Source organism: Xiphias gladius, chromosome 21 (genome assembly GCF_016859285.1).
Source record: "Xiphias gladius isolate SHS-SW01 ecotype Sanya breed wild chromosome 21, ASM1685928v1, whole genome shotgun sequence".
In the NCBI taxonomy this organism is placed as follows: Eukaryota; Metazoa; Chordata; class Actinopteri; order Istiophoriformes; family Xiphiidae; genus Xiphias; species Xiphias gladius.
Window position 1 is genome coordinate 29,012,973 of NC_053420.1, and position 12,879 is coordinate 29,025,851.

The following is a 12,879-nucleotide window of genomic DNA, read 5'->3' on the forward strand; positions in this document are numbered from 1 at the left end:
CTGTGCAGTCACAAAGAGGTTTTTCTTCAACATCCAAATGATTTTCCCACATTTTTGCATTTTTGAGCCTCATTATTATCTTCTTCACTTGTATTGTCACCTATTTCCTCCACACATTGACAGACGGTTATAACTCAAAGTAAATGGTAACTCTATCAACTCTGAACCTTGTGTGAGCTCTTTTGTGCATGAACACTGAAACGACACACAGCCACTAAGAAACATTTAGTGGCCAAGTGTTCAATTACTTTAAACACTTATACATAGAATTTTAGACATATCAGTCTAAAATTATTTGTATATATAATTATTTTTATCATTTGTTGGAATTCTTGCCTTTTTTAGACAGCAGACAATACGAAGGCAGACAGGAAATGAGGAGAGACATAGGGTTATGGCATGCAACAAAGGTCCCCAGCTGGAATCAAATATGTCTTAATCATCAGGACGCCCATACATGCACTTTGTTAAATATCAAAGTCCACTGTTAAATGATTGTGATAAATTTGTGTAATTATTGTAAATAATTTAGATCATAGTGGAGATGATTGGCCACTATCTCAATTCACTCTTAGTTTTTTTTTTAACATATTGCAAGTTATTTTTCTGTGTGTTAGATAGTTTGAGGCAATTAGATTAAACTAAACTAAAAGTCTTTATGTGCTCATGGAGCATTTTCCTACAAAAAAAGGCCACAGGATAAAGCAATAATGCAGGACCTGCCTTAATTGATATACAGTAGATCTTAGGTAAGTAGTAGGTGTTGTTGTGAAAATTCCTACACTCCTCATCCAAATAGCATACAACAAATTACGACAAGTGAAACCGGGGCTTTTGGGTACCCACTTTTACTGTGCCCTGCAGCAGTTGCCCTTTTTGCTTTGTTGGTAATTCAGCTTTGTCCCAATCAATTGTTCTTATTTAAAGTATCTGCTGATACTGAGTTCTCTCCAACATGTAATTTAAACGCACGGTATGTAATTTTCTGATGCTAGAGGTCTCTCAATCAAAACAGTAAGAAAAGATGGGTTTTGTGACATTGTGAAGTAGTGTGGGATCATGGGAGTTCATCTCTTCACCACCATTGCCGTCATTGCAGTCAGCTTCTCCTGGTTAGGATTCCCTCAGTGTTAATCGTTCAGAACGTTTTACTGGGAGCCGAATTATCCGCATAGCTCTCCTCCTCACCAAAGCAAACGGACCAGGTGACCAAGATCTAAAAAGTGTATCGTAAAAATGTGGCTTAAAACGCTTCTGGCAGATAACCACAACGCTGACTCGTGGGCAAAGGGATATACAACCATTGACAGGAAACCAAATGAAACGGACCATTACCTTGATTAAAATTACAGATTTTAATCAAGGTTAATTTGATTAAAATTGCTAGAAATATTTGGGATAATGTAAGTACACAACCCAACAAAATATATAACATAGGTCTAGTTGTTTTTAGATATTTCAGTGCTCCACATTGTAGTCGGCACATATTAAAACTAGTGAGGAAATTGTTCAACAGATAAATAGTTGTGAATTTTAAAAAAGTGTAACCTGCATCAGAGGCTTTCTTAAAAAGGATACGTAAGCAATTTAGTATTGCACTTCTGCAAAGTTGGGGGACTCACAAGAGATGGATTAAAACAAAGAGTAGTGAAAACAGAAGCAGTGGAGGCTGCGATATCTTAACTTTTAGTCCTTGGTATGCGTAAAGCTCCAAAAACATTGGATCCTACAGTTCCCGTAATGCAACATAATAGTATCTTTCATTATATTCTTTTGTAAGAATGTAATTAACTGGTCTTCATATTTCAAATGATTAATTGTATATTGTATTATAGTATTTTGTACAATATCTGTGGAGAGAGGGAGGGCAAGAAGCTTGGTACATCCGCTCTTCATCCTCAGAATGGACAAAATAGTATAGTTCAAATGTAGTTTTCAACCAGCAGCAGCACTTATAAGTGCGGGACACCACTGCAAAATTTCACTGAAACTGATGCAAAGTAATTGTTCACATTACTCACTTAAACTCACTGTAAGTGTAGATAGTATAAATTTAGACTACTAATTGCCTTGCTTGAGCCATACACAGTTCACCATGCTCACAATAAAGAAATCTGACATCCCAAACTGTTGCCAGAAACTGTTAAGGCTTGGTTTTTGCTGGAAGAGCAGCCGTGGCTTCCTGTTTTGTGCTGTAAAGCAATCTCTCAGATTTCTTGCCAAATCTGTCTTGGTTGCAGAATGTAGAAAATGTCGAGCAGGGCTAGAGGCTAACCTCAAGCTAGAGGCTGGAAGTTGCTGATCTTTTCATCAGGGATTTAATTGTACTAGTCTCTCAAACAATTATATAATTAATTAATGTTAAAATACTACATCCATCCATCCATCCATTTTCTACCACTTCTCCAGAGTCGAGTCGCAGTGAGGCAAGGTTAAGCAAGGTAGTTGCTGGGAGATGCTCCTCTCCTCAGCTACGTTTTCCATCTCCTCCTGGGAACCCTTAGGCATTCCCAAGCTAGATGAGATATGTAGTCTCTCCATCAGTCCTGGGTCTACCCTGGGGCGTTCTACCAGTTGGACGTGCCTGGAAAACCTCCAATGGAGGGCGCCTAGAAGGCATCCCGATCAGATGCCCGAACCACCTCAACTGGCTCCTTTTGACTATCCTATCTATAATGGTGACCCCAGCTATCTTGTGGCTGAAACCCATTTCAGCCACTTGTACTGCGCTCACATTCTGTCGGTCAATACCCAAAGCTCACGCCCATAGGTGAGGATGGGAATGTAGATTGACTTGTAAATCCAAAGATTTGCCTACAAACAATCACTTGGTCATTCTGAGGCATTTTTCAGTGTTTTTTATTTTTTCAGTCCATTATTCAATAGCTGTCATGCCTCTCATTGATCACATTCCCCTTGTAGTTGTTAGTCTTCTTAATCTCCTTCTGATGACTGAGATATTATTATACCGGTTTACATCTTAATTTTTCCAAAGCACCAAACGAGCAGAACATCAGAAGTGAAGTGATGGATTATCACAGCTGGCCTTGACACTGACCACCCTCTCTTTTTTATTGCATATTCACCTATGTGTTGATCAATTCATGTTGCGTGTGGTTACTGTGGCTGCGTCAGACACACTGTGTGTATGTTTTGCATTATCATAACCTTTGCATGTGTGTGTATTTGTATGAGTGTGTGGAAAAACTCCTGGTGAATCTGTCAGAGACTTCAAAGTACTTGCTGCCTCGCTCCTTGATGAACGAGCTGTTCCGATGTTTATCGTGACCTGCTTTTCAACTCAGGGGCTTCACAAAAAACATCAAGGGATGGAGGGATTAATGGGATAAAAAGGAGGACGAGAGAACAGTCTGGGATAAATATTGCAAATAGAAATAGTTTCTGGCTCCTGTGGGGGCCCTGACAGTGAAAGAGGGGAGCATATCGCCCCCAGTCTGTTTATCTATAGTGATACACTTAGTGTATTGTGTGCGTGTCTCTATATACAGTACATATCTGAGCATCCGCTCTGTCTTTTACATTATCAGCAGTTGTTCAAATCTGTGTGTTGGTTTGTTTATGTGGTTTGTTGGACATTTTAGGGGGTAAAGCCGATTCTCAGTAATAAGTTTCCCAGTTAATGCTAGAGCTTTAACTCCGGATATGTAATGCAAATCAATTAAAGGCTCAATTTCCCAGTACTTAATGTCACTTAAAGATTAAGATGAAAGAAGAGGAAATTATGAATAGAATCTAGCATTATAAAAAGGACCATTTTGAAAATGCCCTATGGGCACATATTAAGACATGTAAAAATTATATTTGTAACACGCAGCTTCACGGTTTTTGTGTCGGGTTTCACTAGCAAATTTAAGCATACTTGAGAATCAGGTTATTGGCAGAGCCCCATAACCCATGGACGTCTGTGTAAAATTCTTCAAATTGTCTTAGCTGAATACACCGCATGTCCCTCAAGGTTTGTAGGCATGTCAACCCAATGTCTGTAAATAAAATCCAGACATTTTCGTCTCAGCACACGTTTCCTTGGTAAACACTATAAGGGAACTGAGCCGGTAAATCCTTTTCTGCAAGCTGCTCCCAGCTCCTCCTCATCTTACACCTACTGGCTTGCCCCCCGAACTGCAAAATCCATCATGTTTTGCTGGTTTAAAAAGTTTGAGCACTCTCCCAAGTTACTGTGTCACACCACTGAAAAGGTTACTTTCAGGTTTCCGTAGTGCCAGCTGAAAATATTAATAAATGAGCCACATGCCTGTCTCCCAATCACCATAAATTACATCGAAACAAGTTTGCACAAAAAACACATTAACTACCAAACCAATCCAATATCATCACAAAAGAATTTCTTAGATTATGAGTCTAAATTACTTGCTCTCTTGCTGTCTCTCTTTCACGCACGCTCTCTTTTCACATCTCATCTAGAGAATGTGTGTGTATGTGTGTATGTGGTGTGTGTGTGTGTGTGTGTGTGTGTGTCTGTGTGCACGCGTGCATCACACTGTCCATCAATGTTCCCTCTCCATCATTTTCAATCTTAAATGGTCCTGGTTCCTCATAGAAATCTCCTGTTGCTCTTCAGCAATGCTGATAACGCATTTCCACTAACTGATGCACGTTTTGGTTGCATCAGGACTGACAGCGTTCGTAACACAGAAGAAGGAGCTAGGTGTCATACTCCCTCTCTTTCTCTCCTGCTCTGTCCACATCTACATGTTGCTATCTGACTCTTAATGAAAACCGGTCATAGGTCATTTTCAGCAGTGGTGCTGACAACTTGGATGTGGTGCATCATATGGCGAATCACAAGTGGCTACGTAGGAGAGGCTCTGCTGTGTAAGCACTAGTGTGTTAATGTCTTAGTTAAAGCATCTTAAAAAGTGACCATGATAATTTTGATTGTCATGATTCACATATGTTTGCATATTGGACAATGATGGCCCTCATCTCTTTGTGATGTCATATTTAGCCCTCATACATGCACACCTCTAACTCAAGTCTCCGGTCATTACGTTTAACCTTCCCCTGTCAACAGAGGAATGTTTAAACGGCCTTTTAACTAACTCTCCATAGAAAACAATCTGTACATTAAAAGTCTTTCCATAAGAAAGAGTTTGAATTAGAAATAACACATTTCTAAGCAGAGTAATTTTAAGTAATTTTTTTTTTTTTTAAACTGTAACCATGTAAGAAGATATAGTAAAATGGAACCTGAAAAATTGTGGGGATGTGAAAAAATATCCTTAGTAGTGTCATGTATACAGTGGGGTTTGCAGAGTATTTTGAACACTGTAGTTGGTCAAATATGGGATAGAATTTGCCTTTCAGTTATGCTTTGTCATGTTAAACAGATGAATATTGATAGTATCATAGCCCATCTCAGCCCATTGTTGTGATTTTTGTAAGCTTGTGGTGGCTTGTAGTTGTGTCACATCCCAAAGAAAAGCAGTGACAGTGATATTTGACCACAGGGCGCCTTAGGAGTGGAAAACAACATGGTGCCAAAACGTGTCAGATGTTTTTCAAAGTCTTAAATAATTAAGCTGGTGCTCAGAGACATTCCGGTGGCCTAGACTTCTTTTCAATGTTGCACCTGTTCATGGAAAACTGGGAAGTTTAGTCAATTGCTGACCTGTCTTCATGCAAAAGAAAAAAAAATCACAGAAATAACACCTTTGTATTTTGTAAGTATTATTCAATTTATGTCAATATTTCAGTGTCAGATTTCTTCTTCAGTTCCCTTCTACCAGTTTTTAGTTTTAACTACCTAATGTTTTCTATTTAAAATTTGGTTTGTTTGAGTCTGTACAGAAGACTAGATGGTTCTGTTTTTGTTTTTGTTTTTTTTCTGTTTGTTTGTTTGTTTGTTTTGTTCTTTTCCCCTAGTATGTTTCCTGCTGAAACATGGAAAGAAATTTCTTAATTTAAAAAAAAATTATTTTAATTGAATGAAGGCAAGAAATGAAGTGTTTTTATCCATCCCTAAAGTTTTTCTTTCTTCTCTATTCAATTTCATTCCAATTTTATATGCCTATCAAAACTTATGTAAGCATACTGTGGGATGACTTCTCACTGCCAGAGAAACCAGGCAGGGGCTGACTCCTGGCAGTGGTACCTCTGGACATACCAATAAAAACAACTGCCGGTGTTTGCAGGTGAGGGATCATGTCCTGGTTTTGAAAGTAGCAGGTACTCTATTCGGTGGAGAGTGGTAGATCGGTAAGGGATAATGTGAGCCTTTGCACACTTTACTTTGCGCGTGTCTGTGTGTGTTTCTATGCAGCCATGATGAACATGGCAGCATGTGTACTTTTTTTACAAACATGGGAACATTTTACTAATTTTCAGATGCATCTAAAAAATGTCTCAGCCACTTATCCAGAATACATTTTAACTTTTTGCTTTGTTAGAATTTCACTTATGTTGGTTATCCAATTTAATAGTTCTTTCAGCACCTTTGAAGTCTAAGCACCTAAAATGGTCTCCTATAAAATCGACAAGGAAAGGTTAGGAAAACACTGGATCCGTAAACTAACACAGCATTCTGGGGAAGCATACATAAATTACCCTGTGAAGAAGAGCAAACATAAGCACGTCAGTGTCTACTGCTGCTTTCTGAGTGTATGCGAGGTTTACCCCTGCCCCATTTACCATAGCAGAAGCCTATTAACTGCCTGGAAAGAGAATATATTTATCAGAGCCCCCTCCATTATTAATCAGCGCAGAGTTAAAAGTGAATATGTATCAGAGGAGCTGAATAAGGTTGAAACACAGTCTGGATTCTGTTGCTCTCACTGGGAGTATCAACAGTTCAGAGCCTTTTCAGCCCAAATCTGAGCAGAGAGAAGTATGACTTTCATCTCGCCAGCTCCGCGGTCTCTACGGTTACACGGCCTGTAATTATACATAGATTTAGAGAAGGCGGGGGGGGGGGGGGGGGTCTATGTCCTAAATCAATTCTTTTGAGGAGATGACACAGTTTTGAAAAAGGTGAAGCAGCGTTAATATGCACAGCTTGCTGTAGGACTGTGATTCATGCCTTTCTGGCTGCACTCTCTCTCAATTTTGTCATAGTCTGAGTGATTATGGGAGTGCAGATCCCCTCCCTGCAAGCTCTTTATTTACCCTATTTATTCTCTCCCCCTCTCTCTCCGCAGCCTGTGAGGTGGGTTTCTATAAGCCGGTGGCAGGTGATGGCCTGTGCGGTAAATGTCCTCAACACAGCCATTCAGAGGCCAGAGCTGCCCTCAACTGCCCCTGCGATTCCAACTACTATCGAGCGACAGATGACCCACCAGCAGCTCCATGCTCCCGTAAGCACAAACTCATGGTACACACGATCACCTAATCCCACAGGCAAAAAAAGCTCAAAGTAGTCCAAAGACATATATACACACACTCACTCAACCCACAACACCTCTGGAATTATGTGGTGAACTTGTCTATACCTGAAAAATACAATTTATTTTTTTAGACAGTGATCCAACCTCGGAATGAACTCAAACCTCGGTCTTTCTTTTTTCCAGGCCCTCCATCTGCTCCAGTAAACGTCATTTCCTCGGTCAATGGGACGTCTGTGAATTTGGAGTGGGATCGCCCTCTGGATACTGGAGGCCGCAGCGACCTGCAGTACAGCGTGTTGTGTCAGAAATGCTCAGGGGAAGGGGGGTCCTGCGAGGACTGCGCATCCTCCCCGGGAGGCACTGGTGGAGGGAAGGCAGGTGGAGGGGCAAGCATCGGGGCAGGAGGAGGAGGGATGGTGGAGCGTTCGGGCACTGCAGCAGTGCGCTTCATCCCCCGCCAGACCGGGTTGACAGAGCCCTGGGTGACAGTGCTCAATCTGGTGGCCCACACCAACTACTCCTTCCGCATCCTGGCCATGAATGCAGTGACGCACGTGAGCAATGAGCCATCACTATATGCCTCGGTCAACATCACAACAAACCAGGCAGGTAGGGTTCAGAACAATGACATACAGTTTCCCATCATGAAGGCTTTGTCACATGTCACATGTAGGTCTTTTCCACTAACTTAACAACCCGTAATTTAGTGTGGATCCACTGTCACAGCTTCTGCCTTTGTTTCCACTGTTCCAGGGAATAAAGTGGGAGATGGAAATCAAGCACTTGTTTGCAGAGGTAGCATAACATTAATAAAGCGTGGGTGTGTTAAGTTAAACACTGCAAGGAAGTGTACTTCAACATCCTAGTGCAGGCTCTTCCATTAATTTAACAATACCGAGGTTTAAAAGTAATTTAACTTGAAAGATAGTCAGTATTAGGGCCATGTATTCTATTGTTGTCTATTCTACATCTGTCTTTTCCTACAAAACAGCAGTTTTCAACGATGTATATCAGAAAAATTCCAGTTTGGAGAACACATTGGTGACGCAAGCCAGAACCTAGCATCAAAGGCTCACAGGTTCAAGGAAGCTCCAGGTTATGGCTCACTGGTTCCTTGGCTGGAAAAACACTTGAAGACTTTAGGAAACAGGACAGGTCAAATGTTTAATATTAAAGGAAGTGTTCATGCTGCCGGGAATCCAGGGTGGCGCTGATGACCGATGACCTGTGTTCAGATCTGACCTTGAATCACTCTCTGTAAATTATCCAAAAGAAGAGAAATGTCACAAAAATAATCTTTGAAAAACAAAACATTAATTAAGCCCACGGCCATGTTGATGGATCACATCATTTTGGAATGTGATTCCATCCTTGGCCTAGGATCACACATCTTTCTCTTCTCTCCTTGCTGTCTCTCTCTGCTGTCAGATTTAGCAAAAGTGCCAAAATAACAATCTTTAACAGAAATGTGCTGTCTCAACGACACGTTGCCCTGATAATGAAAAACAGGCTGTGGCAAAAACAATTTGTTTCCATAAGAACTATTTGGAATAGCTGCCACTGTCAGCAAACAATACTCTTGTCCAACTCTGACACGTCTGTGCTCCATACAGACCATATGCTACCTACTTAATTCTGATTAGTTTTGAAGTCGTATTAACGCGGTCTTTGATTGTGGACACACAGCTAAGTGTAACCTGTACTGAAGTTGAACTTTTTTCAACTTTACAAACAAAAAAAGTTAGTATTTTTACTGGAGCAGCTTATTTCTGTCCCTTCTGTAGCCAGTCCTCAATTAGTTTGACATAGAAAAGATCCCAGCAGTTTGAATACACTGGAATTGTCTGAATACATGGTTTTATTGATATTTATTGATGGGTTTTGGAACTGGAAGAGCCAACTTTTGTTGATTTTTGGTTTTGGACTCCCAGTGTGGCATGCCATCAGAGGATGTAACACCCATATCACAAAATATTGTGGAATAACCTTCCTTTGGGAATCAGGCAAGCTAACTCAGTGTGTTCTTTTAAACTCTTTTAAAAATTAATTTCTATAAATGGCTTTGAATTAGTTTTCCTTTTTGTTTTATGCTTCAACTCATTTATTTGTTCTTAAGATTTTCCTGATTGCATCAAAACTATTTTAATATGTAATTGGGCTGTGTATTTTCTGTTTTATGTCTATGAAGCACTATGTAAACTTCCTTTTGAAAAGTGCTATATAAATAAATTTTATAATTATTATAGTGATTGACTCACACTGAGTTCCAAATGTTCTACTCTACCTTAGAGTAGATTAGAAAAGGATGGGAGGTCATTAAGACTTGCAAATAAAATTGAACATACTGGAAAGAAAAGAGATCTATGTGATCATAATCCTACAGCAGGTAAACTGCACCAGTTTTCCATTAGCAAATCAAATCTCCGCCCAATCTGTGACCTCAGCAATTCATATATTATCCATGATTCGGTCACCTAATGTTCCCTAAGCAACCCATTAGGGAAAAGTCAAGATTTTTGAAGTGTTCTCCAGCAGTAGGTTGTATCCTCAAATTTTTTTTCGTGATTTTACAGATGTCTTCTGTCTGTACAGATTATAATATGTTTGCTTTGTTTTGAAAGCAGGGTTTCATTCCAATATTTCCAACTACTGCACTACTTTTCCCTGCTCCCTTCTTCCTTTGGAACGTACGCTGAATACGAGAGACTGCCCTCATAAGAAAAATCTAATGTCTCGGAAGTCGCGTGATGTTGTTAAAGTGCGGCAAAGTTTCTTAGGGAGGCGTGTGGGTTGATTGTTGCGTCTATTATAGCAGTGGAAACCGGAGATCACCTTGCTGATTCGAATCATTTCATTCAGTTCCGTTCAAAGATTCATTGGTCATTCAATAAGTTCAATAAATGAACGGCCACAAAGTTCAGCCATTTAAGTAGTACGTTCAGTCTTCTAGTCCAAGCTGTTAAATTCAGTTCGGTACAAGACTAGCCTATACACTATACATGAGGTTAAAAGCTCAGCAGCCTATTATTTCTGACAGGAATTATGAGATTATTTCAGATAGTTTCTGTGGCTCTTTTGAAAGGATTCTAACAAGTAAGTAATGTACTGTGAATCACAGCTGAGCTGGCAGAGGTGCACTCAGTCGCCAGTGAGGGGAGCTCCGTAGGTAAAAGCTACCAATCCGGTCAGTAACAATGGTGGTTCAGTATAGTCAGTTCAGTTTAGGGATTTGTTGTTAAAGTTTTATTCGTACATGCAATGAACACCTCTAGTCTATAAAGCATGGGACTGCTGTTTGTACACTGTTTTCATTTTAAACCAAACCACCATCTTTCCCTAACTTTAAAGCTGTACTAAGACAGAGCTGCTGTACTAAGAGTTGGTGCAGACCAAAACAGAGCTAATAGTAGACTTACATTTATCAGGAGGCCAGAAACACATGTTGATCTGTGTCTGCTTGATGTCTAAGTAGGCATCTTTTAGCTAACTCGTTAGCCATAAGGACTGTATAAACTAACCAAACCTTCACCATAACCTTGGCAGATCAGCAAACAGTTCTAGGCATAATTTTGTAACAGAGGTGTCAGATCAGAAAGGGGTCATACTGGTCATTTTGGAAGACAATGACAGACTGTGTTTCATTGTTTAATTTTTCAAGACTTGTGGGGACTAAAATCACATGGTAATCACATCTGCCAGAATAATCCAAATTCCCCGAAGTGTCTCAAAATCAACACTAATTGAAGTAGCTGTTCAAGTCACTAGCAAATGCAAGTGTTAGGATCTTAATCTTAGGTTCATTCTCATTTTATCATCTTGTCTAAGTGTAATTCATGAAATCTAGGATTTCTCTGCAGGACAATCTCATTACGTTGTTATACAGTATGTGATTTCACTGAAGAACCACATCTTGAACTGACAGGCAGTAATCTTTCCTGTTTCCTGTGCAGCCCCGTCTGAAGTGTTAGCCATCCGCCAGGAGAACACCAGTCAGAACAGCGTGACTCTGCTGTGGCATGAACCCAACCAGCCCAACGGAGTAATTCTGGAATACGACATCAAGTACTATGAGAAGGTACACAACTAACTGCTGCATCGGTACCACTCACAAAACTGCTCTTACAGAGCCCAAAAGACAGATACTGTAGGTATTTGTTGTACAGTTGTGTCAACATATTCTGTTTATTTTCCAAAAGCAGTTATAATGAAACAATTGAGGCATCTTATGTGAGGAAAAAAATGACACAGTCCTCGATATACCTGGAGAACATAAGCTCATTGTCTTCAAAGGGCTGCAACTAAGCTGAGCCATGATATTGTGAATGCAGAGAAGTGGCGGTTGGATAGACTCTGGATAACTTAATCCAAGAAAAAAGATCCTACTGGCAGCTCAGCTAATTGAAAGGAAATGGGGGTCGAGAGAGGGAGAGCAGGAAAGAGGATGAGACGGTGTAGATTCCAACATAGTGAAAGTGACAGTGACAGCAAGCGGCTGGCGGGCGCATAAACCTTGTGACAAGCTAATTGCAGCGAGTTTGTGTGTGTGAATGTGGCCTTGCATGTGTGTTTAGGTGGGAGGAAGTATATGTGCCTGTGTCTCTGTGTGCGCTTGTGTGTGTGATGATAGAAATCAGCTAATTGCAGAGGGAGCGGCCTGGGAGCAAGCAGTCTCATAGCCATACAAGCAGGATGGTGTGGGGAGAGCTGAAGGATTAGCTCGTCTCTTGCCCTGGTGTCTTAATCTGGCCTCGCTCAGGGGGCGAGACGCCTGTAGGGGATTTCAAGTGGACAAGTCAGCAATGTGCTTTCTTAAGGTTTCTATAGTACTGTACTAAACAACAATGAGTCACAGCAAGAGTGGCGGTCGTGGCTGCTGCAGCAGCACTCTAGTTGAGGATAATAATGAAGACAAAAAAAGGCTCTTACTTCCTCACCTAGCACTTCTTCATAATTAGGCTCTTATCCTTTCCAAGGACACATGAGTGATTCACTTTCTGTGCTGTTTAGATGCACCTTGCACCTCCTATTGTTGCTGAACTTATTTTACTTCCAAACTTATAAAGTATCTCTGAATCAAAAGACAAGGTGAGGATGGTAGTGATGATGATGATGATGAACTTTATTAATTACTTTGTTAATCGAGACTTCCAGAAGAAGAACAGTAAACAGTAAATGCAGCCATGTTTTTAATGAATATGTACATTAAAAAAAAAACTAAACTTTGAAGGTAGGTGTAACAAGCTTGAAAATTAGCATCTGAACAAATGATGCATGATAAAGGAAGCAATAATTTGAAAGGAAACACGAAAATAAGACAAACACTTTTCAAAGCACCTGTCATTTTTCTGGCTGATAGAAGCGGATCAAAAGATGTTTGAGTTAACTGCCTGCCAATTACGTCTGACTGGCAGATAAGGTGGTATTCATTTATGATAACATTGCACAGCATAGGGTTCAACAAATCTACCTAACATAAATGAGTTAAGAAAAGATTAAGTTAAAAAAAGTGTTAGTAAAA

General features: G+C 40.2%; 1 protein-coding gene across 1 annotated transcript in view; it reads left to right on the plus strand.

Moving 5' to 3' along the window:
- epha8 (eph receptor A8) overlaps window positions 1-12,879 on the plus strand; it is a 117,774-nt gene that overhangs the window by 81,800 nt on the left and 23,095 nt on the right. Inside the window, exons 9-12 of the mRNA XM_040159805.1 lie at window positions 7,176-7,331; window positions 7,545-7,702; window positions 7,784-7,970; window positions 11,312-11,436. Coding sequence (XP_040015739.1) covers window positions 7,176-7,331; window positions 7,545-7,702; window positions 7,784-7,970; window positions 11,312-11,436 — 626 coding nt within the window. The remainder of the gene's footprint in view (window positions 1-7,175; window positions 7,332-7,544; window positions 7,703-7,783; window positions 7,971-11,311; window positions 11,437-12,879) is intronic.